Source organism: Oncorhynchus mykiss, chromosome 18, assembly GCF_057628025.1.
Source record: "Oncorhynchus mykiss isolate SJ-2025 chromosome 18, ASM5762802v1, whole genome shotgun sequence".
NCBI lineage: Eukaryota > Metazoa > Chordata > Actinopteri > Salmoniformes > Salmonidae > Oncorhynchus > Oncorhynchus mykiss.
In genome coordinates this window covers 55,013,878-55,041,114 of record NC_143039.1, presented here as the reverse complement: position 1 = coordinate 55,041,114, position 27,237 = coordinate 55,013,878, and the positions used below count along the sequence as shown (strand labels likewise).

At 43.5% G+C, this 27,237-nt stretch overlaps 1 protein-coding gene across 1 annotated transcript; it reads right to left on the bottom strand.

Annotated features, from left to right (window-relative positions):
* Positions 1-21,319: 21,319 nt before the first annotated feature.
* Positions 21,320-23,930, bottom strand: LOC110496389 (trophoblast glycoprotein-like). The gene is made up of 2 exons (XM_021572259.3): positions 23,089-23,930; positions 21,320-22,750 (listed from the first exon to the last, which is right to left on the bottom strand). The coding sequence occupies exons 1-2, from the start codon at positions 23,349-23,351 to the stop codon at positions 21,862-21,864; spliced, it is 1,152 nt and encodes a 383-aa protein (XP_021427934.2). The 5' UTR covers positions 23,352-23,930; the 3' UTR covers positions 21,320-21,861.
* Between the last annotated feature and the right edge of the window lie 3,307 nt (positions 23,931-27,237).

The window sequence follows — 27,237 nt, the reverse complement described above, 5'->3', positions numbered from 1 at the left end:
GGTAATTGTAGTGGTATTAATTGTTGTAGTCGTATTAGTAGTAGTGGTGGTATTAGTAGTATTAGTAGTAGTAGTAGCAGTAATAGTAGTAGTAGTGGTAGTGGTAGTAGTAGTAATTGTTGTATTACTGGTAGTCATAGTAGTAGTAGTAGTGGTTGTAGTGGTTGTAGTAGTAGTAGTGGTATTAGTAGTAGTAGTAGTAGTAGTGGTAGTAGTAGTGGTAGTAGTAGTAGTAGTAGTAGTAGTAGTAATAGTTGTATTACTGGTAGTCATAGTAGTAGTAGTAGTCATAGTAGAAGTAGTAGTAGTTGTAGTGGTATTAGTAGTAGTGGTATTAGTAGTAGTAGTAGTAGTAGTGGCAGTAGTAGTAGTAGTAGTAGTAGTAGTAGTAGTAGTAGTAGTAGTAGTGGTGTTAGTTGTAGTAATAGTAGTAGTAGTAGTAGTAGTAGTAGTAGTAGTAATGGTAGTGGTAGTAGTAGTAGTAGTGGTAGTAGTAGTAGTAGTAGTAGTAGTAGTAGTAGTGGTAGTCATATTAGTTGTGTTAGTGGTAGTAGTAGTGGTAGTAGTAGTGGTAGTCGTAGTATTAGTATTGGTAGCGGTAGTAGTAGTAGTAGTAGTGGTAGTAGTAGTAGTAGTGGTAGTGGTAGTAGTGGTAGCGGTAGTAGTAGTGGTAGTGGTAGTAGCAGTGGTATTAGTAGTAGTGGTAGTGGTAGTAGTAGTGGTAGTGGTAGTAGTAGTGGTAGCGGTAGTAGTAGTAGTGGTAGCGGTAGTAGTAGTAGTAGTAGTAGTAGTAGTAGTAGTGGTAGTGGTAGTAGTAGTAGTAGTAGTTGTAGTGGTTGTAGTAGTAGTAGTGGTAGTAGTAGTAGTGGTAGTAGTAGTAGTAGTAGTAGTAGTAGTAGTAGTAGTAGTGGTAGTGGTTTTAGTAGTAGTAGTAGTAGTAGTAGTAGTAGTAGTAGTGGTTGTAGTAGTAGTAGTATTAGTAGTAGTAGTAGTGATATTTGTAGTCATAGTAGTAGTAGTAGTTTTATTGGTTGTAGTAGTGATAGTGGTTGTGGTGGTAGTAGTGGTAGTAGTAGTAGTGGTAGTAGTAGTAGTAGTTGTAGTTGTGGAAGTAGTTGTATTGGTTGTAGTAGTAGTAGTAGTAGTGGTAGTAGTAGTAGTAGTAGTAGTAGTGGTATTTGTAGTCATAGTAGTAGTAGTAGTAGTAGTAGTGGTAGTAGTAGTAGTAGTAGTAGTGGTAGTAGTAGTAGTAGTAGTAGTAGTAGTGGTAGTGGTAGTAGTAGTAGTAGTAGTAGTAGTAGTGGTATTTGTAGTCATAGTAGTAGAAGTAGTGGTAGTAGTAGTGGTAGTGGTAGTAGTAGTAGTTGTAGTAGTAGTAGTAGTAGTAGTGGTAGTAGTTGTGGTTTTTATAGTAGTGGAAGTAGTTGTGGGTACACATTGGTGACCCTCATGGCTTTGGGTTCTCCTGGCTTCTCCTGGAGCCCACATTTGTTTGTGTTGTATCGAAGTTGCCAAGACAGTTCAACCAGATATGAGACACAGGCTAGGATCTGTGGCATGCCAAGACAGAGGTCTCCTCATCCATAGGGAACCTGGTTACAAATGGCCTGTGATGACATGCAGGCAGGAGACCATGGAGGCATGCCGAACTGTCATCTAATTTATGTGCATGACCAGTGTATTAGTCTACAAGGAAGGTCAACTTCCGAAATTCCTACAATTTTAAAGATGGATATTTGCAATAGACAGGAATTGTCTATTTCATTGAATTGTTAGAGGTTGATGGATGTACAGTATATTCCTACATTACTGACTGTCCTTGTCTGTTATGTGTCTTTATGTCAGTAGTAGAATTCAGAGAGAGACAAGAGACCGTCAGCTCAGCAGCAGGCAGATGGTGTCTCCTCTCATCTCCTCTCTGGAATATTCTGCCCTTTGACCTTCAGAATGTTCTTCTCCTTCCGGCTAATCAGGTTCTTCAGATCCCTGTCGGGCGTGCCAGACCCCCTTCCGTTTCGGCATCTGGTCGTTGTGGTGAAGAAATGAAGGTAATAGTAACCTGAGAAATAACAAGCTTAAAACTCCTCCCTTTGCAGGTGAGAGGTCAAGCTACCTATAGAGAGCCACGCCTACAGCTGTGACCACACTGGTCACAGATTCATCATCAGAAATGACAAGTGAAGCAAAGCCTCTCCATGTCCTTCCCAGAGCTCTAGTGTTACAGAAGCATTGTTTTTTATAGCCATAGCCACGATAGCATTTACTACAACAATAATAGCAAGCAATGTTAAATGTAGATTTTCTCTCAACCACCATAACAATCATTTTACATAAACATTTGTCATTTTATTTGTGCATTTAAAAGGTCCCGATTGACTACACATACTGGTAAATTGATATCTACATAGGAAATGTAAGTCCATCACGAATCAAGAGTAAAGTACTTCATTGTAACCCAGAAATGAATTGGTATGGAGATAAAACCTTCTGCATTGGACCTTTAATGAGAGGGAAGGGGAATTGATCCCTGATGTGTTGAGATGACTGCTGTTTCCAGATTCATTTCTTGTATTGTCTTTGGCCCTGTGTCCTATCGGCTCAACTCAATAGCAGATACCAGGCCATTGCTGCATGAATTAGATGATAAAGTGGGCTAGGAGTTTACAATTGTCTCTTTCTTTACTTTAAAAACCGGTCAAGACCATGATATTACTCACAGACAACACAGTAATTTAGCCAGGAGTGCATTCAGAAATGATCCATACCCCTTGTATCACGACTCCGGATAAGACCCAGATGCAGACAAATCGAATAGCAGACGTTTATATAAAACAGTGGGCAGGCAAACGACATGTCAAGGGCAGGCAGAGATCGGTAGTACAGGGCAGAGTCTGTAAGGTACAGAGTGGCAGGAAGGCTCAGGTCAGGCAGAGCTCAGTACTCAGGGCAGGCAGAGGTGGAGACAAGCACAAAGACAGGTGAAACAGGTCAGCGTGTGACACCTTGACCGATTCCACATTTTGTTGTGTTACAGCCTGAATTCAAAATGGATTAAATTGATTGTTTTTCTCACCCATCTACACATAATACCCCATAATGACAATGTGGAAACATGTTTGTAAACATTTTTGCAAGTTTATAAGAAGCACCTTTGGCAGCAATTACAGTTGTGAGTCTTTCTGGGTAAGTCTCTAAGAGCTTTCCACACCTGGATTGTGCAACATTTGCCCATTATTATTTTCTAAACTCTTCAAGCTCTGTCATATTGGTTGTTGATGTCACGGTCGTCCTCCTCTTCATCTGAAGAGGAGAGGCGAGATGGATCGGAGGACCAAAATGCGGCGTGGTATGTGCTCATCATGAATTTTAATAAAGAAAACACTCTACACTGAAACACTACCAAAAACAATAACCGAAATAACAACCGTGAAGCTAATGCGAACTGTGCTGAAACAAGCAATCAACATAGACAATCACCCACAAACAAACAGTGCAACCCAGACTACCTAAGTATGATTCTCAATCAGAGACAACCAATGACACCTGCCTCTGATTGAGAACCATACTAGTCCGAAACATAGAAATCCCCAAATCATAGAAAATCAAACATAGACTGCCCACCCAACTCACGCCCTGACCATACTAAATAAATACAAAACAAAGGAAATAAAGGTCAGAACGTAACAGTTGATCATTACTAGACAACCATTTTCAGGTCTTGCCATAGGTTTTCAAGCAGATTTAAGTCAAAACTGTAACTCAGCCACTCAGGAACATTCACTGTCTTCTTGGTAAGTACCTCCAGTGTAGATGTGGCCTTGTGTTTTAGGTTATTGTCCTGGTGAAAGGTAAATTCATCTCCCAGTGTCTGGTAGAAAGCAGATTAAACCAGTTTTCTACTACTATTTTGCCTGTGCTTAGCTCCATTCTGTTTCTTTTTTACCCTGAAAAACTCCCCAGTCCTTAACGATCACAAGCATACCCATAACCAATGTTCCCTCAAATTTCTTCTGGCACTGAGCAAATTTCCGGTCAGCTGAGAGCAAACTTGAACATTGTTAATATTTGGGGGAACTTCCAGCGAGTGTTTACTGTGAACACTGAGGCTGTACCTGCTTTAAGTTACAGTTTTCACAGTGGCCAAGTAGGCTACTGTGGCTATTTGATCCAAATGTAGGCATACCAGAGTGGCCTACCATCAAAAACAATGGAGTAAATGCATCCCCTAGCATTTTAACATAGAAATAGCTGTTCTATCAGTCAGCCTACAGTAGCAGCCAATGTGTGGTGTTCAATGTAGGCCTACATTCTATGAGACTTTTGAAAACAAAACATGCAGGGCTTTACATTAACCTGTTTATCCAAATGTCCTTCAGAGAAGGAGGTGACTGAAAATGCTGTTGTGAAAAAAAACACTTTACAAAATAAAATGCATTATCATTCTCAAACCGTTATTACATATAATCATACAAATGATGCTACCCTCTGCCAATTAGCTACTTAGGTTATTCAAGCCTGTCTCAAAATACAACACTGCCTCTTTAAGACAAAAAAAAGCTCTTTACCTGACTTTCTTCTCTAAGATGTCTGGAAATGTACACTTTTTGTGCTCTTGTAGGAAGCAATCCCTCCCCTATTGCTGACTACAAATGATCTATAACTGGTCAATAACTTACTAGTAAAGGATATGAACAAAACGTGCACATGTGGCTACATGCAGCTCTCGCATGGATCTCAAAACAATCGCATCTACTCATGACCCCTCATGCAGTCCACTTCAAAGTAAATGGAACAGATCTATATATGGCAATGGTCTATTTGCATATAGGCATACTGCAGCTCTGATTGTTTATGCCGCACCGGTCTGTGTAGAGTAGGGGCAGAGTAGTGCTGCCAATGCATTAGAATCCTACTCCGATGCGTTCTGTCCTACTCCGATGCGTTCTGTCTACAACAACATCTCTTGCATATTTCGTTTTGTTTCGGTATGTTACATTGAAAGTAGCTAATATTGCGTTGATTCAATCACAATTGCCACAGTAAATGGAAACGTTGACTTTGTTAACAGGAAAAATAGAAGAGTAGTGACTAACCTTTTCTGAGTCAAGATCACTTTCTCAATCAAAATGCAAGCCGTGATCTACGGCTCAGATTTGTTTTAGCATGACTTAAAAAACACAAGCCTATACAACATGAACCAATTAAAACAGTACTGTAGCAATGAGGTTTGTGCAGTAAGCTAAAGGCCCAATACACTATCACTGCGTATTAGCTTTGCTTGAATTGCCCTGCATGGCAGTCCTGGGGATCTGCTTGGCAGTCTAGCGTCTACTGCACGCCCGCAGTTTAGAGGGACCGTTGTCCATAACATGTTGCAGCCACCACCATGCTTGAAAATATGGAGAGTGGTATTAATTAATGTGTTGTATTGGATTTGCCCCAAACATAACACTTTGTATTCAGGTTAAAAAGTTGATTGCTTTGTCACATTTTTCGCAGTATTACTTTTGCAAACAGGATGCGTGTTTCAAATATTTTTTTCTGTACAGCTTTCCTTCTTTTCACTTTGTGTAACGGTTTTCTTCCTGGGAAGGAGAGGACGACCAAAATGCAGCGTAGTTATTTATGAACATATTTAATGAAAGATGAAAACATGAACACTATACAAAATAAGAAAACGTGGAAAAACCGAACCAGTCCTAACTGGTGCAAAACACAGAGACAGGAACAATCACCCACAAAATACCTAAAGAATATGGCTGCCTAAATATGGTTCCCAATCAGAGACAACGATAAACACCTGCCTCTGATTGAGAACCACTCCAGGCAACCATAGACTTACATAGAACACTCAACTGAACACAACCCCATAGACTACAAAACCCCTAGACAAAACAAGACACAAAAATCACCCACGTCACACCCTAGCCTAACCAACATAATAAAGAAAACACAGAATACTAAGGCCAGGGCGTGACACTTTGTCATTTAGTTTAGTACTGTATTGTGGAGTAACTACGATGTTGTTGATCCATCCTCAGTTTTCTCCTGTCGCCGCCATTAAACTCTGTAACAGCTTTAAAGTCACCATTTGTCTCATGGTGAAATCCCTGAGCGGTTCCCTTCCTCTCCGGCAACTGAGTTAGGAAGGACACCTGTGTTGTTGTAGTGACTGGGTGTATTGATACACCATCCAAAGTGTAATTAATAACTTCACCATGCTCAAAGGGATAGCTAATATATTTTCTTTTTGCCCATCTACCATTACAGCAAGTGCCCTTATTTGTGAGTTGAAAGTATGTTTGAAATTCACTGTCCATGTATAGTTGAAGTCGGAAGTTAGGCTTAGGAAAATACATTTATCCTTACATTTAATTCAAGTAAAATTCCCTGTCTTAGGGCAGGTAGGATCACCACTTTATTTTAAGAACGTGAAATGTCAGAATAATAGTAGAGCGATGACACGGCTGTTCAAAGGAGAAGACCAAGGTGCAGCGTGGTGAGCATACATTTTCTTTATTTTAATCAAAATGATGCCAAACAAAACGTTAAACACTACAAACACAAACCGTGACGCTCAAAAACAAAGTGCTCTAAACAGAGTCAACCTCCCACAAACACAAATGGGAAAAAGGGTACCTAAGTATGGTTCCCAATCAGAGACAACGATAGACAGCTGTCCCTGATTGAGAACCATACCCGGCGAACCACAAAGAAATAGAAAACATAGAACACAAAACATAGAATGCCCACCCCAACTCACACCCTGACCAAACCAAAATAGAGACAAAAAGGATCTCTAAGGTCAGGGTGTGACAAGAGAATGATTTATTTCAACTCTTATTTCTTTCATCACATTCCCAGTGGGTCAGAAGTTTACATACACTCAATTAGTATTTGGTAGCACTGCCTTTAAATTGTTTAACTTGGGTCAAACATTTCGGGTAGCCTTCCACAAGCTTCCCACAATAAGTTGGGTGAATTTTGGCCCATTCCTCCTGACAGAGCCGGTGTAACTGAGTCAGGTTTGTAGGTCTCCTTGCTCGCACATGCCTTTTTTAGTTCTGCCCACAAATGTTCTATGGGATTGAGGTCAGGGCTTTGTGATGGCCACTCCAATACCTTGACTTTGTTGTCCTTAAGCCATTTTGCCACAACTTTGGAAGTATGCTTGGGGTCATTGTCCATTTGGAAGACCCATTTGCGACCAAGCTTTAACTTCCTGACTGACTGGAAGCAACATCTGGAGATGTTGTATTGTGGACAATTTTTTGTGGACGTCTACAATTTCTTTCTGAAGTCTTGACTGATTTCTTTTGATTTTCCCATGATGTCAAGCAAAGAGGCACTGAGTTTGAAGGTAGTCCTTGAAATACATCCACATGTACACCTCCAATTGACTCAAATGTCAATTAGTCTATCAGAAGCTTCTAAAGCCATGACATAATTTTCTGTAATTCTCCAAGCTGTTTAAAGGCACAGTCAACTTAGTGTATGTAAACTTCTGACCCACTGGAATGTGATACAGTGAATTATAAGTGAAATAATGAAAAATAATAATAATTCGAAAAATGACTTGTGTCATGCACAAAGTAGATGTCCTAACCGACTTGCCAAAACTAAAGTTTGTTGACTCCAATGACTCCAACCTAAGTGTATGTAAACTTCCGACTTCAACTGTAACTTATTATGTGACTTGTTAATAACATTTTTTTACTCCTGAACTCATTTAGGCTTGCCATAACAAAGGGGTTAGGGTTTCACCTTTTCATTTTTAATTAATTTGTAAAAGTTTCGAAAAACATAATTCAATTCAGGCTGTATGAATACTTTCTGAAGGTACATTGTCTGTGCTGCGAGAGGCAGGATTTTTTCCTCTAGATGATGAATTGTATAATGGCTTAGCGCTGGATTGCTCCGATCAATCGTTGGCTTGATTGTGTTTTAGCTCCAAACGACCAATTCATCTTCAGACTGTGTTCCTCCTTCCTGGAAAATGCCATATTTAAAAAGAGAAACCATGTTTCTTAGGGAGAACAAACGGGAACCAATCCTCCTCCTCCACCATAATGCTATCATTTTCAATCCTTCCACAGCAACACAATAGAAAGGATATGATCAGATCAAATGACACCAGACTCGACGGTCATGGTACGTAGGACAGAGAGCAAAAAGCCTGGTATGAATTGCAATGGCAGATCCTCTAGTCTGTAAGGAAACTGGCAGAGATGAAGAGAGACGGATGGCCGTGTGTGCGTGCGTCAGTCCATGCTTGTGTGTGTGTGAGAGAGTTAGGAGGACAGAGAGGGAAAAACTGACTGTCTAAATAATAACTAGAACAGAACAGAACTTCTTACAAGCCACATGGACAGACAGGGGCCGTCACACAAATACACACGCGCGTACAAACACACACACACACGGACAGACACACATACACAGACGGACAGACACACACACACAGACGGACAGACACGCACACTTAGCTGGGAGAGGGCTATGCCCACAACAGAGCCTGAAGCTGGTCACAGCTGTGCTATGCTACAGAGGCCGTGAGGAGAAGGGCTGGAGAAGGATTTATAAGAGTCTGCAGAAATGGTGGTGCATTTACAGTTGTTGTCACTTCTCAGATCGATGGTGATGTGTTTGTGACGACTTCAGAGGGAAGCCACATTAGCGTGGTTGCAGTATTTTACTTGACTCTTTCTCTCTCATTCAAATGACTGTTTTTGTTTTTACCAAATGCCTTTGTTTCTACTTCTATGAGAGCTCAATCCCCTAGTCGAACAATCTGTAGTGGATGGAAGTCTTGTGATACAAGAGGTGTTCTATCAATTTTGGGTAGATAGCACTATTATTATTACTCGTACTGACAGTTGTGGCTGCTTCACCTGACAGTTGTCGCTGCTACACTGGCTCTGATGCTTGTCGGATGTGGCAGACTACAAAGGGAAACCCAGCCGCGAGCTGCCCAGTGACGCAAGCCTATGAGACGAGCTAAATGCCATTTATGCACGCTTCGAGGCAAGCAACATTGAAGCATGCATGAAAGCACCAGCTCTTCCGGATGACTGTGTGATCACACTCTCTGTAGCTGATGTGAGCAAAACCTTTAAACAGGTCAACATTCACAAATCCGCAGGGCCAGACGGATTACCAGGGCATGTACTCAAAGCATGTGCTGACTAACTGGCAAGTGTCTTCACTTACATTTTTAACTTCTCCCTGACAGAGTCTGTAATACCTACATGTTTCAAGCAGACCACCATAGTCCCTGTGCCCAAGAAAGTGAAGGTATCTTGCATAAATGATTACCGCCCCGTTGCACTCCGGTCGGTAGCTTTGAAAGGCTGGTCATGGTTCACATCAACACCATCATGCCGGAAACCCTCGGCACACTCCAATTCGTATACCGCCCCAACAGATCCACAGATGACGCAATCTCACTCGCACTCCACACTGCCCTTTCCCACCTGGACAAAAGGAACACCTATGTGGGAATGCTGTTCATTGACTACAGCTCAACGTTCAACACCACAGTGCCCACAAAGCTCATTAGTAAGCTAAGGACCCGATGACTTAACAGCTTCTACCCTCAAGCCATAAGACTGATGAACAATTAATCACCTGGACCACCTGGACAATTTACATTGACCTCGCCGTTTATCCAGACCCTTCTTTGGAGAGAGGAGGTCTGAACACTTCAGGAACAACCAGAGCTTGTGTGTGTGCGTGCCTGTGCGTGCCTGTATAAGATTTTGTTTACACAGCCACCCTCACAACCCAAATTTGATTTTCTTTCTATATCCAATGTTTTTTCTGAGTGTCCACACTCGGTTTTACATGTGACCAATATCAGATTTGCGCATTAACTAACACTGAAGAAGCACACAGTTGCAATTCTCATTTCCTGTCACAATTCCTTTACATTTTGGGGTGGTTGTCATGGTAATGACAGGTCATGTGCAAAAAAAACTATTTCAGAGCAAAAAAAATCTGATTTGAGCATCCAGACAGAAGTTGCATATGGAGGGTCGGGTTTGTATCAGGATTCAGATCCACATATGGATGTGGTATAAATCTGAAGTTAAACAATCAGATTCCATGTGTTTTTTGTTGTTGTTGCTGTTTACACATTAGCGATAGATATCAGATATGCAAATAATTGGCAAAAAATGTGAATTGTTCTGCCTGTGTGTATGCAGCCTTTGTGTGTGCTGATACAGCAGGCCCTTCTGAAAGTGATGAGTGGGAGGCTGCCCTGCTTTAATGGGTGTATTGCTTCAGCTGTACCAACTTCTCTCCCACCTCTCCCTGCTCTTCCACCCTCTGGCAAACACTACTAGATGCCAATTGATCAAGTGAGCACCAGAACAATAGACGGGTCAAACCCTCGGTGTTCTCTAGCTGTCTATTGTCTCAGAACTGACATGCTGGACAGGAGACACTAGTGTGCATGGTCCAAGATCTGTTTGTATGTATAGCCAACTCCTATTATTGTTGCACCAGGCTATATAGATACAGATACGGCTGGGTAAATATGATATGTCCATGGAGGGATGGTTAAATGGGTAGAGGGAGGAGGAGAGCCTGCTCTTCAATTTTAATCAATTGGTGGAACTATGGCCTGTGATATATTTGAGAGCCACCAAATGTAAATTACGGGAATCTTACAGTAACATATTGTATGTTATTGGTATGATGATTCTAACTGATTGTGGTTCCGTCGAGGTGCTGGTCACGTAAGGGGGGGGGGGGGGGGGGGGGGTGATGGACTTCTTTTGCCGTTCGCTACAAAGGTGTCAGACTTGGTCCACTTCTGGGAGACAGAGAGAGAGAGAGAGAGACAGAGACAGGGAGAGAGAGACAGAGAGACAGAGAGAGAAAACTATTTAACATCATCCTTAGCTCTGGCATCTTCCCCAATATTTGGAACCAAGGACTGATCACCCCAATCCACAAAAGTGGAGACAAATTTGACCCCAATAACTACCGTGGAATATGCGTCAACAGTAACCTTGGGAAAATCCTCTGCATTATCATTAACAGGAGACTCGTACATTTCCTCAATGAAAACAATGTACTGAGCAAATGTCAAATTGGCTTTTTACCAAATTACCGTACAACAGACCATGTATTCACCCTGCACACCCTAATTGACAACCAAACAAACCAAAACAAAGGCAAAGTCTTCTCATGCTTTGTTGATTTCAAAAAAGCCTTCAACTCAATTTGGCATGAGGGACTGCTATACAAACTGATGGAAAGTGGTGTTGGGGGTAAAACATACGACATTATAAAATCCATGTACACAAACAACAAGTGTGCGGTTAAAATTGGCAAAAAACACACACATTTCTTCACACAGGGTCGTGGGGTTAGACAGGGATGTAGCTTAAGCCCCACCCTCTTCAACATAAATATAAACGAATTGGCGCGGGCACTAGAAAAGTCTGCAGCACCCGGCCTCACCCTACTAGAATCCGAAGTCAAATGTCTGCTGTTTGCTGATGATCTGGTGCTTCTGTCACCAACCAAGGAGGGCCTACAGCAGCACCTAGATCTTATGCACAGATTCTGTCAAACCTGGGCCCTGACAGTAAATCTCAGTAAGACCAAAATAATAGTGTTCCAAAAAAGGTCCAGTCACCAGGACCACAAATACAAATTCCATCTAGACACTATTGCCCTAGAGCACACAAAAAACTATACATACCTTGGCCTAAACATCAGCACCACAGGTAACTTCCACAAAGCTGTGAACGATCTGAGAGACAAGGCAAGAAGGGCATTCTATGCCATCAAAATTTCAACATACCAATTAGGATTTGGCTAAAAATACTTGAATCAGTCATAGAGCCCATTGCCCTTTATGGTTGTGAGGTCTGGGGTCCGCTCACCAACCAAGACTTCACAAAATGGGACAAACCCCAAATTGAGACTTTGCACACAGAATTCTGCAAAAATATCCTCCGTGTACAACGTAGAACACCAAATAATGCATGCAGAGCAGAATTAGGCCGATACAAACTAATTATCAAAATCCAGAAAAGAGCCGTTAAATTCTATAACCACCTAAAAGGAAGCGATTCCCAAACCTTCCACAACAAAGCCATCACGTACAGAGACATGAACCTGGAGAAGAGTCCCCTAAGCAATCTGGTCCTGGGGCTCTGTTCACAAACACAAACACACCCTACAGAGCCCCAAGGACAGCAGCACAATTAGACCCAACCAAATCATGAGAAAACAAAAAGATAATTACTTGACACATTGGAAAGAATTAACAAAAAAACAGAGCAAACTAGAATGCTATTTGGCCCTACACGGAGAGTACACAGCGGCAGAATACCTGACCACTGTGACTGACCCAAAATTAAGGAAAGCTTTGACTATGTACAGACTCAGTGAGCATAGCCTTGCTATTGAGAAAGGCCGCTGTAGGCAGACATGGCTCTCAAGAGAAGACAGGCTATGTGCTCACTGCCCACAAAATGAGGTGGAAACTGAGCTGCACTTCCTAACCTCCTGCCCAATGTATGACCATATTAGAGAGACATATTTCCCTCAGATTACACAGATCCACAAAGAATTCAAAAACAAATCCAATTTTGAAAAACTCCCATATCTACTGGGTGAAATTCCACAGTGTGCCATCACAGCCGCAAGATTTGTGACCTGTTGCCACGAGAAAAGGGCAACCAGTGAAGAACACACACCATTGTAAATACAACCCATATTTATGCTTATTTATTTTATCTTGTGTCCTTTACCATTTGTACATTGTTAAAACACTGTATATATATATAATATGACATTTGTAATGTCTTCATTGTTTTGAAACTTCTGTATGTGTAATGTTTACTGTTCATTTTTATTTTTTATTTCACTTTATATATTCACTTTATGTATTATCTACCTCACTTGCTTTGGCAATGTTAACACATGTTTCCCATGCCAATAAAGCCCTTGAATTGAATTGAGAGAGAGACGGAGAGAGAGAGAGAGAGAGACAGAGACAGAGACAGAGACAGAGACAGAGAGAGAGAAAGAGAGTCAGAGAGACAGAGAGCGAGAGAGAGACAGAGAGACAGAGACAGAGAGACAGAGAGACAGAGACAGAGAGAGAGAGACAGAGAGACAGAGAGAGAGAGACAGAGACAGAGACAGAGAGACAGAGAGAGAGAGACACAGAGAGACAGAGAGAGAGAGACACAGAGAGAGAAAGACGAAGAGACAGAGACAGAGAGAGAGACAGAGAGACAGAGACAGAGAGAGAGAGACAGAGAGAGAGAGACAGAGAGAGAGACAGAGAGAGAGGCAGAGAGAGAGAGGCAGAGAGAGAGAGGCAGAGAGAGCGAGAGAGAGAGAGACAAAGACAGAGACAGAGAGAGACAGAGAGAGAGAAAGACGAAGAGACAGAGACAGAGCGACAGAGAGAGAGACAGAGAGACAGAGAGAGAGAGACAGAGACAGAGACAGAGACAGAGACAGAGAGAGAGAAAGAGAGTCAGAGAGACAGAGAGCGAGAGAGAGACAGAGAGACAGAGACAGAGAGACAGAGAGACAGAGACAGAGAGAGAGAGACAGAGAGACAGAGAGAGAGAGACAGAGACAGAGACAGAGAGACAGAGAGAGAGAGACACAGAGAGACAGAGAGAGAGAGACACAGAGAGAGAAAGACGAAGAGACAGAGACAGAGAGAGAGACAGAGAGAGACAGAGAGACGGAGAGAGACAGAGAGAGACAGAGACAGAGAGAGACAGAGAGAGACAGAGAGAGAGAGAGACAGAGAGAGACAGACAGAGAGACAGAGAGAGAAAGAAAGAGAGAAGGCCAGACAGAGAGAGGGCCAGAAAGAGAGAGAAAGACAAAGACAGTCGCTCCTCCTTCTCCAGAGCTCCGTCTGTCTGTTTGCCATACCATAGCCTGCGGCCAAGTGGATGCCATTTTGTCTTTGTCATCATGCCGCTGACTGTTGTGGTCTTTTTTTTACATGTTCAATTTCTCACAGATGTGGGATTCACTTTTAAGCCATATTCTCTATCATGGTGATTAAACCCAGTGAATGGCGCCAAGATGTTCCCCAAATGAAAGGGCTCATATAAATGGCTAATTGCCTGAGAGGAAGGTTTTCAAAAGTAACTTAGAACCATCAAAATACTTCCCCCCTTCTTTCTCTCTCTATTTAATAGCCAAACTGCATAGCAGAGATTTGTGAATACAATAAAATAGGAAAGTTGCCTCTTCAAAAGCTGCCCAGTGGTCTTGCAAAACTTTTGTACCATTCAAGAAGTAAAAAAAAAAACAGTTTGTTGCTGGAATAGGAAAATAATAAATGAAAATTCAATTATAAACCAGGGATTGTCTCTCTGAAGCAGGAACTGTCCATGTGGGAGAGAGAGACATTGCAGTTTTTGATTGCCACATTCAGTGTTGTAATTGTGGCAACCATCTCTATGTGGGGGATGTAAACATGATTTTTCATCATCATACAACACAAAACAATTTGTTTAATTTGTATATTGGTTATAACTAGCTAGCCTGTGTTCCTCTGGTGCAGAGGATGACATTGAGAGAGACAGGGTGTCATGTTCTGACTTTTATTTCCTTTGTTTTGTCTTTATTTAGTATGGTCAGGGCGTGAGTTGGGGTGGGCAGTCTATGTGTGTTTTTCTATGTTGGGGTTTTGAGTTCAGCGTAGTATGGTTGTCAATCAGAGGCAGGTGTCGTTAGTTGTCTCTGATTGAGAATCATACTTAGGTAGCCTGGGTTCCCCTTTTGAGTGGTGGGGTGTTTGTTGCCACATGGTACTGTTTCGGTCATGTTTATTGTTTTGTATTTTCATAATGTTCAGTTTATATCTTAAAATAAACGTTAAGAACACTTACGACGCTGCGCATTGGTCCTCCAATCCTTCTCGCTTCTCCTCCTCAGAAGAGGAGGAGGAGGAATGCTGTTACAGAGGGCCAGTTTATATTAAATATATTTCTCTCTATCTCCTCTCTCTCTCACGCACACTCTCTAGCTATAACTCTCTCTAGCTATCTAACACTCTTTCTATCTATCTAACACTCTCTAGCCATCTACCACACTCTCTAGCCATCTAACTCTCCCTAGCCATCTAACACTCTCTCTGGTTATCTAACACTCTAGCTATCTTAACTCTCTCTAGCTATCTTAACTCTCTCTAGCTATCTTAACTCTCTCTAGCCATCTAACACTCTGTAGCCATCTAACACTCTGTAGCCATCTAACACTCTGTAGCCATCTAACACTCTGTAGCCATCTAACACTCTGTAGCCATCTAACACTGTAGCCATCTAACACTCTGTAGCCATCTAACACTCGCTGTAGCTATCTAACACTCTCTGTAGCTATCTAACACTCTCTGTAGCTATCTAACACTCTCTGTAGCTATCTCACACTCTCTAGCTATCTCACACTCTCTGTAGCTATCTCACACTCTCTGTAGCTATCTAACACTCTCTCTAGCTATCTAACACTCTCTAGTCATCTAACACTCTCTCTAGCTATCTTAACTCTCTCTAGCCATCTAACACTCTCTAGCCATCTAACACTCTCTAGCTATCGAACACTCTCTAGGCATCTAACACTCTCTAGGCATCTAACACTCTCTAGGCATCTAACACTCTCTAGGCATCTAACACTCTCTAGCTATCTAACACTCTGTAGCTATCTAACACTCTGTAGCTATCTAACACTCTGTAGCCATCTACCACTCTCTCTAGCCATCTAACTCTCTCTAGCCATCTAACACTCTCTCTAGCTATCTAACACTCTCTCTAGCTATCTAACACTCTCTAGCTATCTTAACTCTCTCTAGCTATCTAACACTCTCTCTAGCTATCTAACACTCTCTCTAGCTATCTAACACTCTCTCTAGCTATCTAACACTCTCTCTAGCTATCTAACACTCTCTGTAGCTATCTAACACTCTGTAGCTATCTAACACTCTCTAGCCATCTACCACTCTCTAGCCATCTAACACTACCACTAGCTATCTAACACTCTCTAGCTATCTAACACTCTCTAGCTATCTTAACTCTCTCTAGCTATCTTAACTCTCTCTAGCTATCTAACACTCTCTCTAGCTGTCTAACACTCTCTAGCCGTCTAACACTCTCTAGCCGTCTAACACTCTCTAGCCGTCTAACACTCTCTAGCCGTCTAACACTCTCTAGCCGTCTAACACTCTCTAGCCGTCTAACACTCTCTAGCCGTCTAACACTCTCTAGCCATCTAACACTCTGTAGCTACCTAACACTCTGTAGCTATCTAACACTCTCTAGCTGTCTAACACTCTCTAGCTATCTAACACTCTGTAGCTATCTAACACTCTCTAGCCGTCTAACACTCTCTAGCCGTCTAACACTCTCTAGCCGTCTAACTCTCTCTAGCCGTCTAACTCTCTCTAGCCGTCTAACACTCTCTAGCCATCTAACACTCTCTAGCCATCTAACACTCTCTAACTATCTAACACTCTCTAGCTATCAAACTCTCTCTAGCTATCTAACACTCTCTAGCTATCTAACACTCTGTAGCTATCTAACACTGTAGCTATCTAACACTCTCTAGCCATCTAACACTCTGTAGCTATCTAACACTCTCTAGCCATCTAACACTCTGTAGCTGTCTAACACTCTCTAGCTGTCTAACACTCTCTAGCTATCTCACACTCTGTAGCTATCTAACACTCTGTAGCTATCTAACACTCTGTAGCTATCTAACACTCTCTAGCCGTCTAACACTCTCTAGCCGTCTAACACTCTCTAGCCGTCTAACACTCTGTAGCCGTCTAACACTCTCTAGCCGTCTAACACTCTCTAGCCGTCTAACACTCTCTAGCCATCTAACACTCTGTAGCTATCTAACACTCTCTAGCTATCGAACTCTCTCTAGCTATCTAACACTCTCTAGCTATCTAACACTCTGTAGCTATCTAACACTCTCTAGCCATCTAACACTCTGTAGCTATCTAACACTCTCTAGCTATCAAACTCTCTCTAGCTATCTAACACTCTCTAGCTATCTAACACTGTAGCTATCTAACACTCTCTAGCCATCTACCACACTCTCTAGCCATCTACCACACTCTCTAGCCATCTACCACACTCTCTAGCCATCTAACACTCGCTCTGGTTATCTAACACTAGCTATCTTAACTCTTTCTAGCTATCTTAACTCTCTCTAGCTATCTTAACTCTCTCTAGCCATCTAACACTCTCTAGCCATCTAACACTCTCTAGCTATCTAACACTCTTTCTAGCTATCTAACACTCTCTAGCCATCTAACACTCTCTAGCTATCGAACACTCTCTAGGCATCTAACACTCTCTAGGCATCTAACACTCTCTAGGCATCTAACACTCTGTAGCTATCTAACACTCTGTAGCTATCTAACACTCTGTAGCTATCTAACACTCTGTAGCTATCTAACACTCTGTAGCTATCTAACACTCTGTAGCTATCTAACACTCTGTAGCTATCTAACACTCTCTCTAGCCATCTAACTCTCTCTAGCCATCTAACACTACCTCTAGCTATCTAACACTCTCTAGCTATCTAACACTCTCTAGCTATCTAACACTCTCTAGCTATCTTAACTCTCTCTAGCTATCTTAACTCTCTCTAGCTATCTTAACTCTCTCTAGCTATCTAACACTCTCTCTAGCTATCTAACACTCTCTCTAGCTATCTAACACTCTCTAGCTATCTTAACACTCTCTAGCTATCTTAACTCTCTCTAGCTATCTAACACTCTCTCTAGCTATCTAACACTCTCTAGCTATCTTAACTCTCTCTAGCTATCTAACACTCTCTCTAGCTATCTAACACTCTGTAGCTATCTAACACTCTCTAGCCATCTACCACTCTCTATCCATCTACCACTCTCTCTAGCCATCTAACTCTCTCTAGCTATCTAACACTCTCTAGCTATCTAACACTCTCTAGCTATCTTAACTCTCTCTCTAGCTATCTAACTCTCTCTCTAGCCGTCTAACTCTCTCTAGCCGTCTAACACTCTCTAGCCATCTAACACTCTGTAGCCATCTAACACTCTCTAGCCATCTAACACTCTCTAGCTATCAAACTCTCTCTAGCTATCTAACACTCTCTAGCTATCTAACACTGTAGCTATCTAACACTGTGGCTATCTAACACTCTCTCTAGCTATCTAACACTCTCTCTGCTCTTCCTTCCCTGCCGTGACAACCTTGCAGCCCAACCTATTGAAAACTGACACCATTCATTTTTCAGACCTCATAAGTATGTTAATCGAACCCAGTCACAAGATCCACCCAATAATAACCTGAGGAGTAAGTAATGACCAGCAGTCACTAATCTCTTCAGTCCTTCTATCTTAGTCCCAAATTGCACCCTATTCGCTTTATAGTGCACATACGAAATTAAACCTCATGTTCTGCTCGTCGTGACACATTGCATAAAGGCAAAAGGAAATAGGCCCACTTCTGATGGATTTCCTTCCCAGTGGCCGTTAATAAGAATGACGACACGTCACTGATAATGGCTGCTGCATCAGATTGACAAATTTCGACTGTGTCCAAAATGGCACCCTATTCCCTATATAGTGCACTGTCCCTCGTCAAATGTAATGCACTATATAGGGAATAGGCGTCAAAAGTAGTGTACTGTAGGGAATAGGGTGCCACTTCAGACACACCCTTGTCATGATGAGGGGAGGAGCTAGCTACTATCACGTCACAAGGCATCTTAGCCTCTCTCTCTCTGTCTCTCTCTCTGGCGAGCAGAACAATGCAATTAGTGGTGGAGCTTTGCTCGTAGTTAGGTCTTTCTCTGTGACACGTCCTACATCACCACGGCCACATAGGGATTGAGTCAGCTTTTCTGCAAGAGGATAATGAGGAACAATACGGTGATGGGGGCCGGTTGAGTCAGAGTAATGAGAGAGTCAAACTCTGTTCAATTCAACCACAGCAGAGTAGAGCACCTTCCTGTTTTATGAAGTTATTGTGTCTGTTTGAAATGATACCCTAATCCCTACATAGTGCACTACATTTAACCAGGGCTATGGTCAAAAGTAGTACACTATATAGAAAATAGGGTGCATTTCAGACCAAGCCATTGAGTTTTGTTCTATTCTCTCTACCAGCAGCAAACCACCGCAAAACCAAGCTGACACATAGGCTTTTATTCAAATATACATATAAAAACGAAAAACCTCATTCAAATATGCTATTAGAATTTCAAGTTTGGTTGAAAGGATTCTACACAATGTCCAGGCTTTATATTCAACTAAAAAAACATGCAATAAAAATGTTTAACTTCAAATGGAGACATAAATAAGTAATGTGTTCTTTGTTGCTATGTTCTCCCTCTCTAGTTTTCACACACCAGACTAAACATTAGCCTGGTACCAATTACCAAGGTTAGGTTTCTCACTGTGACTTTAGACATCATGACAGAAACATCACATATAAAAGAGAACCTCCTTCATATGTACGCCCAACACATCCCATTTAGGTCAACTATCTCTTCACAAATTGGTTAAAAAAAAACAGATAACAGCAGAGGAATGAATTATAATTGAAGTGTATAACAAATACTTTAACCTGGGTGGTTTGAGCCCTGAATTTTGATTGGCTGAAAGCCATGGTATATCAGACTGTATACCATGGGTATGACAAAACATTTTGTTTTACTGCTCTATTTATGTTGGTAACAAGTTTATAATAGCAAGAAGGCTCCTCGGGGGTTTGTGCTATATGGCCAATATACCACAGCTAATTTATATTTGTTGCGTTGTGCCTAAGCTGAGGTATATTGGCCATATACCACACCTCCTCTGGCCTAATTGCTTAAGTATATTTCTGTTGAAGGAAGGCAACAACAGAAGGAAGGCAACAACAGTTCCTTCACTGCACTCGGCGTCTGAATGAAACTGCTGCTGCCTGCTCTGTTGCTGGCATTCCAGGCTCATCTGTATCCTATCACTGAAAAGTCCCCTGAACAGAAACAGCTTCAGCTCCACCCAGGCTTTCCTTCCTTTAGGGAACGGCTGTTGTCTTCGAGGAGGGATCGCTTTTGGCTCAGCCCCATGCATCCCCAGCCCCAGCCTCAGCCCTATAGCCTCAGCCCTATAGCCCCAGCCTCAGTCCTATAGCCCCTGCTTCAGCCCTATAGCCCCAGCCCTATAGCCCCAGCACTATAGCCTCAGCCCTATAGCCTCAGAGCCCCAACCCTATAGCCTCAGCCCTATAGCCCCAGCCCTATAGCCTCAGTCCCTCAGTCCTATAGCCCCAGCACTATAGCCTCAGCCCTATAGCCCCAGCCTCATAGCCACAGCCCTCTAGCCCCAGCCCTATAGCCTCAGCCCTATAGCCCTTCTCAGCCCCGGCCCTATAGCCTCAGCCCTATAGCCCCAGCCCTATAGTCCCAGCCCTATAGCCCCTGCCTCAGCCCTATAGCCCCAGCATCAGCCCTATAGCCCCTGCCTCAGCCCTATAGCCCCAGCATCAGCCCTATAGCCCCTGCCTCAGCCCTATAGCCCCAGCATCAGCCCTATAGCTCCAGCCCTAGCTCTATAGCCCCTGCCTCAGCCCTATAGCCCCAGCATCAGCCCTATAGCTCCAGCCCTAGCTCTATAGCCCCTGCCTCAGCCCTATAGCCCCAGGCTCGTCCTGGTTCTCATCATCTTGAAAATAAAACTAGAGATCTTAAAACAAAGCACATTTTCATGAAAGAGGGTCTGGAGATTTCCGTTGCTGTATGACTGTGGCTGTGCAGTGTGAACAATCCTCCTTTTTCCATTCATCTCTGTGAAAATTGAGAGAGAGAGAGAGAGAGACAGAGAGACAGAGAGAGAGAGACAGAGAGAGAGAGACAGAGAGACAGAGACAGAGAGTTGATTTTAGGAGAGCTAAGAGGAGAGGTTCTCCTTCCTTTGGAATGCTATGGAGACTAATCTGCTGGGATTCCATTCAGGCACCCTGGGGCAGAGGGACAGAAGACCAAAGAACTGCTCCTCAGTCCTGGGGTGAGCTGGCCCTCAAAGCTCAATGAGAGATTGTCTGTGTCCCAATGGTACCCTATTCCTTTTATAAGTGCACTACTTTTGACCAGGGCCCATACAGGAAATATGGTGCAATTTCAGACACAGCCATTTTGCCCAAGTTTCACAGGGGTTGGTGTCACACAACCTGCATCTTATGGGCTGATTAACTTGGCTTTACTTGCGCTTGGTAGAGATAGTATATACATTTACAAGATCTCTCCTCAAAGAACAACATTCAAGTAAAGTCATAGCAGGTGAAATGTATAAGATCAGTCTTCAGTTTTATTACTTCAGCTTCATGAATTAAGTATATTCATCCATATCCGTTCTCAGTTCCAAGAATCAAAACATACATGAATGATATTGTCCAATTGTCGTTTCACTCCTTCACGTGACACTTCACTCGAGGACAGACAGAGAAGCACCTCTTTTAAGAGGGGAAAATCTATGTAGAAGAACAGTCAGTCCGTCCCCCATCCATACACCAGTTCTCTTTCACAGCCCACGCCCCTTTATCGGTTAGCCAGGGGTTATCCCTAGTCTCAGACCATGTGTGGACTGGAAGGGAGGACTGGTTGAGAAGGACTACAGATCAGACAGACGGTGCATGCTTTCGTCATGGACACAGCTACTGGGAAAACAATAGCAATGCCCAGTTATATACTTACTGTATGTTTATATTTACAGACAATTCATATGTACAGTTTCTACATTATCTTCCCTATAAATGCAATAGAAAAAAAGTCAAATGTTTTCAATTATGAAAGAAGGATCATGGAAGCCCCTTGAGTGTCTTGATATCATCAAATGTCTGCCGTGGTGGAGACCTGTGAGAGCCTGGGGTCGGTGTCGTGCTCGTAGCGGTAGTGGTATCCCTCCAACACCTCTGTGCACGCTTCCCGCATGTCATTGATCCTCTTCTTGATGCCCTGCCGGTTGAGGTAGAGGACCAAGAGGAAGACTAGTCCCACGAAGCCCAGGACGATCCCTAGGAACACATAGGAAGTCTGGAGGGCCAGGTCCGCCCCCTCATCCACCCTGTGGCACCCCAGCGCCACCCTGTCCCCGCCCACCCCAGCCTGTCCAGCCACCCCAGCCGCCAGCCTCAGCAGAGAGATGTTCCTCATGTCTGGGGGGAAGGCACACACCAGGCTCTCTGCGTCCCCCACATGTCCCTGGGAGGAGTTGAGCCAGGCAGCGAAGGGCTCCATGCCACAGATACAGGTCCAGGGGTTCTCCCCTAGAATGAGTCTCGCCCCGGGACACAGCGAGTCCAGCTCAGCCAGGCCCTCCTCCTGGACGGTCCGCAGAGCATTGAAGGTCAGATCCAGCTGCTCCAGAGAGTCCAGCCCAGAGAAGGTGCCATTGTAGAGGGCCACCAGGGAGTTGTTGGCCAGGATAAGCCTCCGCAGGCCCCCCAGGTAGGAGAAGGTGTGAGAGGGCAGGTAGATCAGGCTGTTCCCTGACAGGTCCAGGGTCCGGATCTCCCCCAGGGTGGACCAGCGAAGAGACATAGCCAGGTCCATGACAGAGGAGTGGTTGTAGAGAGCTCGGCTGAGGTTGAGCTCCCTGAGGGTGTGGCCCGGGACAGTGAAGGCCTCTGGGTTGATGACAGTCAGCTGGTTGGAGCTCAGGTCCAGAGAGCGGAGGGAACGCAGTCCGGAAAACGTCTGAGACTCTATCTCTGTTATCCTGCAGGGAGGGAGGGACAGTGGGAGCAGAGGATATATAGTCATTACTGTTATTATAGACCATGAGTAACACAATAGTAGGCACATGGTTGATTCAAGACTACCCAACACAACAGGACACTACTCATCAAATGTTTCATGCTAAGACACATTCAAAAGTGTGAAAAAATATAAATATAAACAAATATATATATAGACAAACTCTATGACTTGTTTGCTATAATAACACATTGATATTTCAAATCATGAGGGAAATATACACTTGGGAAAGTGAGTCTAATAAAAGTAAAAAAAAAGTCTTTTTTTTTGGGGGGGGGGGGGGGACAATGTTTATCTTACCTGTTGTTACTCAGCGACAACGTGGTTAAATTGTCCAGCCCTTTGAACGATTCCGGTCCAATTCTGCTGATCTGATTTCCCGTTATAAACAGATTCCTCGTGTACCCTGGTATCCCGGACGGGACACTCCGCAAGTATTTGGAAACACACTTGACGGTGTGCGCGGCTTCTGAGCATTCGCACCGGAGAGGGCATCCGGATGCGCGCCCAGAGATTGAACAGAGCAACGCAAACAAAACAATTAGTGGGGCCAAATCCGGCATTTTTTACAAATATGCTATGCTAGTTTTTGTACATTCAAAACAAAAAAAACTCTACTGAGCGACACTCACGGAAATTGACTTGATTGCCATTTCAAACGAAGAACAAACTCGCCCCTATTGCCTACTTTTCTAAGCGCGACAAAAGTTATGCATATGCTTTAGGCTACAGAGCACTGTAGCTCACCAGCTATATACACACCAGCTATATACAAATATATGTATCCTACTGCCGATGAGAGTGAAGCGTGGAGAGAGTCCTGTCGTACACTGTTCAGATTGTCCTCAGCATCTCCTTGATCCGTTCTGTATTACAAGTCCTGGCTGGATGTTCAACTTTTTAGCATTTCGGAAGCCCACGTGTGACTGAGAGGCAGTGTCTGATTTCTATGGCAAAAAGGGATCTCGCTGTCGGGGTTGTTTGATCCCAGCGGATGCAAGCGGGGCGCAGCTCCACTCAAACAATGACATTAAAGCACCATCGCGTCGTAAGCTACAATCACCAGGGAGGGGCTTTCCAGCTTTCCACTCAGCCTGTCCAGAGCCTTTCTGCTCTCCCACTCTAACAAGAAGGGTGAAATTACTACCCGCAATTGGGGCGTTCCTGCATATGGTCACTCCCCTCCACTCAAACAGGAGTAATACAGTCCTAGTTCACTAATTTTGTCGGGAAATAAAAATATTCCAAAAATATAGTTATAATATGATTGTGATTTATCAGGGGTGCTGCAGCACCAGTATTCCACCGGTATGTTATAATATGATTGTGATTTATCAGGGGGTGCCGCAGCACCAGTATTCCACCGGTATGTTATAATATGATTGTGATTTATCGGGGGGTGCCGCAGCACCAGTATTCCACCGGTATGTTATAATATGATTGTGATTTATCAGGGGGTGCCGCAGCACCAGTATTCCACCGGTATGTTATAATATGATTGTGATTTATCAGGGGGTGCCGCAGCACCAATATTCCACCGGTATGTTATAATATGATTGTGATTTATCAGGGGTGCCGCAGCACCAGTATTCCACCGGTATGTTATAATATGATTGTGATTTATCGGGGGGTGCCGCAGCACCAGTATTCCACCGGTATGTTATAATATGATTGTGATTTATCGGGGGTGCAGCAGCACCAGTATTCCACCGGTATGTTATAATATGATTGTGATTTATCAGGGGGTGCTGCAGCACCAGTATTCCACCGGTATGTTATAATATGATTGTGATTTATCAGGGGGTAATGCAGCACCAATATTCCACCGGTATGTTATAATATGATTGTGATTTATCAGGGGGTGCTGCAGCACCAGTATTCCACCGGTATGTTATAATATGATTGTGATTTATCAGGGGGTAATGCAGCACCAATATTCCACCGGTATGTTATAATATGATTGTGATTTATCAGGGGGTGCTGCAGCACCAGTATTCCACCGGTATGTTATAATATGATTGTGATTTATCAGGGGGTAATGCAGCACCAATATTCCACCGGTATGTTATAATATGATTGTGATTTATGGGGGGTGCCGCAGCACCAGTATTCCACCGGTATGTTATAATATGATTGTGATTTATCAGGGGGTAATGCAGCACCAATATTCCACCGGTATGTTATAATATGATTGTGATTTATCAGGGGGTGCCGCAGCACCAGTATTCCACCGGTATGTTATAATATGATTGTGATTTATCAGGGGGTGCCGCAGCACCAGTATTCCACCGGTATGTTATAATATGATTGTGATTTATCGGGGGGTGCCGCAGCACCAGTATTCCACCGGTATGTTATAATATGATTGTGATTTATCAGGGGGTGCTGCAGCACCAGTATTCCACCGGTATGTTATAATATGATTGTGATTTATCAGGGGGTGCTGCAGCACCAGTATTCCACCGGTATGTTATAATATGATTGTGATTTATCAGGGGGTAATGCAGCACCAATATTCCACCGGTATGTTATAATATGATTGTGATTTATCGGGGGGTGCCGCAGCACCAGTATTCCACCGGTATGTTATAATATGATTGTGATTTATCGGGGGGTGCCGCAGCACCAGTATTCCACCGGTATGTTATAATATGATTGTGATTTATCAGGGGTGCTGCAGCACCAGTATTCCACCGGTATGTTATAATATGATTGTGATTTATGGGGGGTGCCGCAGCACCAGTATTCCACCGGTATGTTATAATATGATTGTGATTTATCAGGGGGTGCTGCAGCACCAGTATTCCACCGGTATGTTATAATATGATTGTGATTTATCAGGGGGTGCTACAGCACCAGTATTCCACCGGTATGTTATAATATGATTGTGATTTATCAGGGGGTGCTGCAGCACCAGTATTCCACCGGTATGTTATAATATGATTGTGATTTATCAGGGGGTAATGCAGCACCAATATTCCACCGGTATGTTATAATATGATTGTGATTTATCAGGGGGTAATGCAGCACCAGTATTCCACCGGTATGTTATAATATGATTGTGATTTATCAGGGGGTGCCGCAGCACCAGTATTCCACCGGTATGTTATAATATGGAAAATATTACAGAAAATGCGGATAGAACTGTGTCGATAGATGTCGTTCCCATAGCAACGATTAAAACATTCCCAAACCAGAAACTGTGGATTGATGGCAGCATTCGCGTGAAACTGAAAACCCGAACCACTGCTTTTAATCAGGGCAAGGTGACCGGAAACATGACCGAATACAAACAGTGTAACTATTCCCTCCGCAAGGCAATCAAACAAGCTAAGTAAGCGTCAGTATAGAGACAAAGTAGAATCTCAATTCAACGGCTCAGACACAAGAGGCATGTGGCAGGGTCTACAGTCAATCACGGATTACAAAAAGAAAACCGGCCCGTCACGGACCAGGATGTCTTGCTCCCAGGCAGACTAAATAACTTTTTTGCCCGCTTTGAGGACAATACAGTGCCACTGACACGGCCCGCAACTAAAACATGCGGACTCTCCTTCACTGCAGCCGACGTGAGGAAAACATTTAAACGTGTCAACCTTCGCAAGGCTGCAGGCCCAGACAGCATCCCCAGCCGCGCCCTCAGAGCATGCGCAGACCAGCTGGCTGGTGTGTTTACGGACATATTCAATCAATCCCTATCCCAGTCTGTTGTTCCCACATGCTTCAAAAGGGCCACCATTGTTCCTGTTCCCAAGAAAGCTAAGGTAACTGAGCTAAACAACTACCGCCCCGTAGCACTCACTTCAGTCATCATGAAGTGCTTTGAGAGACTAGTCAAGGACCATATCACCTCCACCCTACCTGACACCCTAGACGCACTCCAATTTGCTTACCGCCCAAATAGGTCCACAGACGATGCAATCTCAACCACACTGCACACTGCCCTAACCCATCTGGACAAGAGGAATACCTATGTGAGAATGCTGTTCATCGACTACAGCTCGGCATTTAACACCATCGTGCCCTCCAAGCTCGTCATCAAGCTCGAGACCCTGGGTCTCGACCCCGCCCTGTGCAACTGGGTACTGGACTTCCTGACGGGCCGCCCCCAAGTGGTGAGGGTAGGCAACAACATTTCCACCCCGCTGATCCTCAACACTGGGGCCCCACAAGGGTGCGTTCTGAGCCCTCTCCTGTACTCCCTGTTCACCCACGACTGCGTGGCCACGCACGCCTCCAACTCAATCATCAAGTTTGCGGACGACACAACAGTGGTAGGCTTGATTACCAACAACGACGAGACGGCCTACAGGGAGGAGGTGAGGGCCCTCGGAGTGTGGTGTCAGGAAAATAACCTCACACTCAACGTCAACAAAACTCAACGTCAACAAAACTAAGGAGATGATTGTGGACTTCAGGAAACAGCAGAGGGAACACCCCCTTATCCAC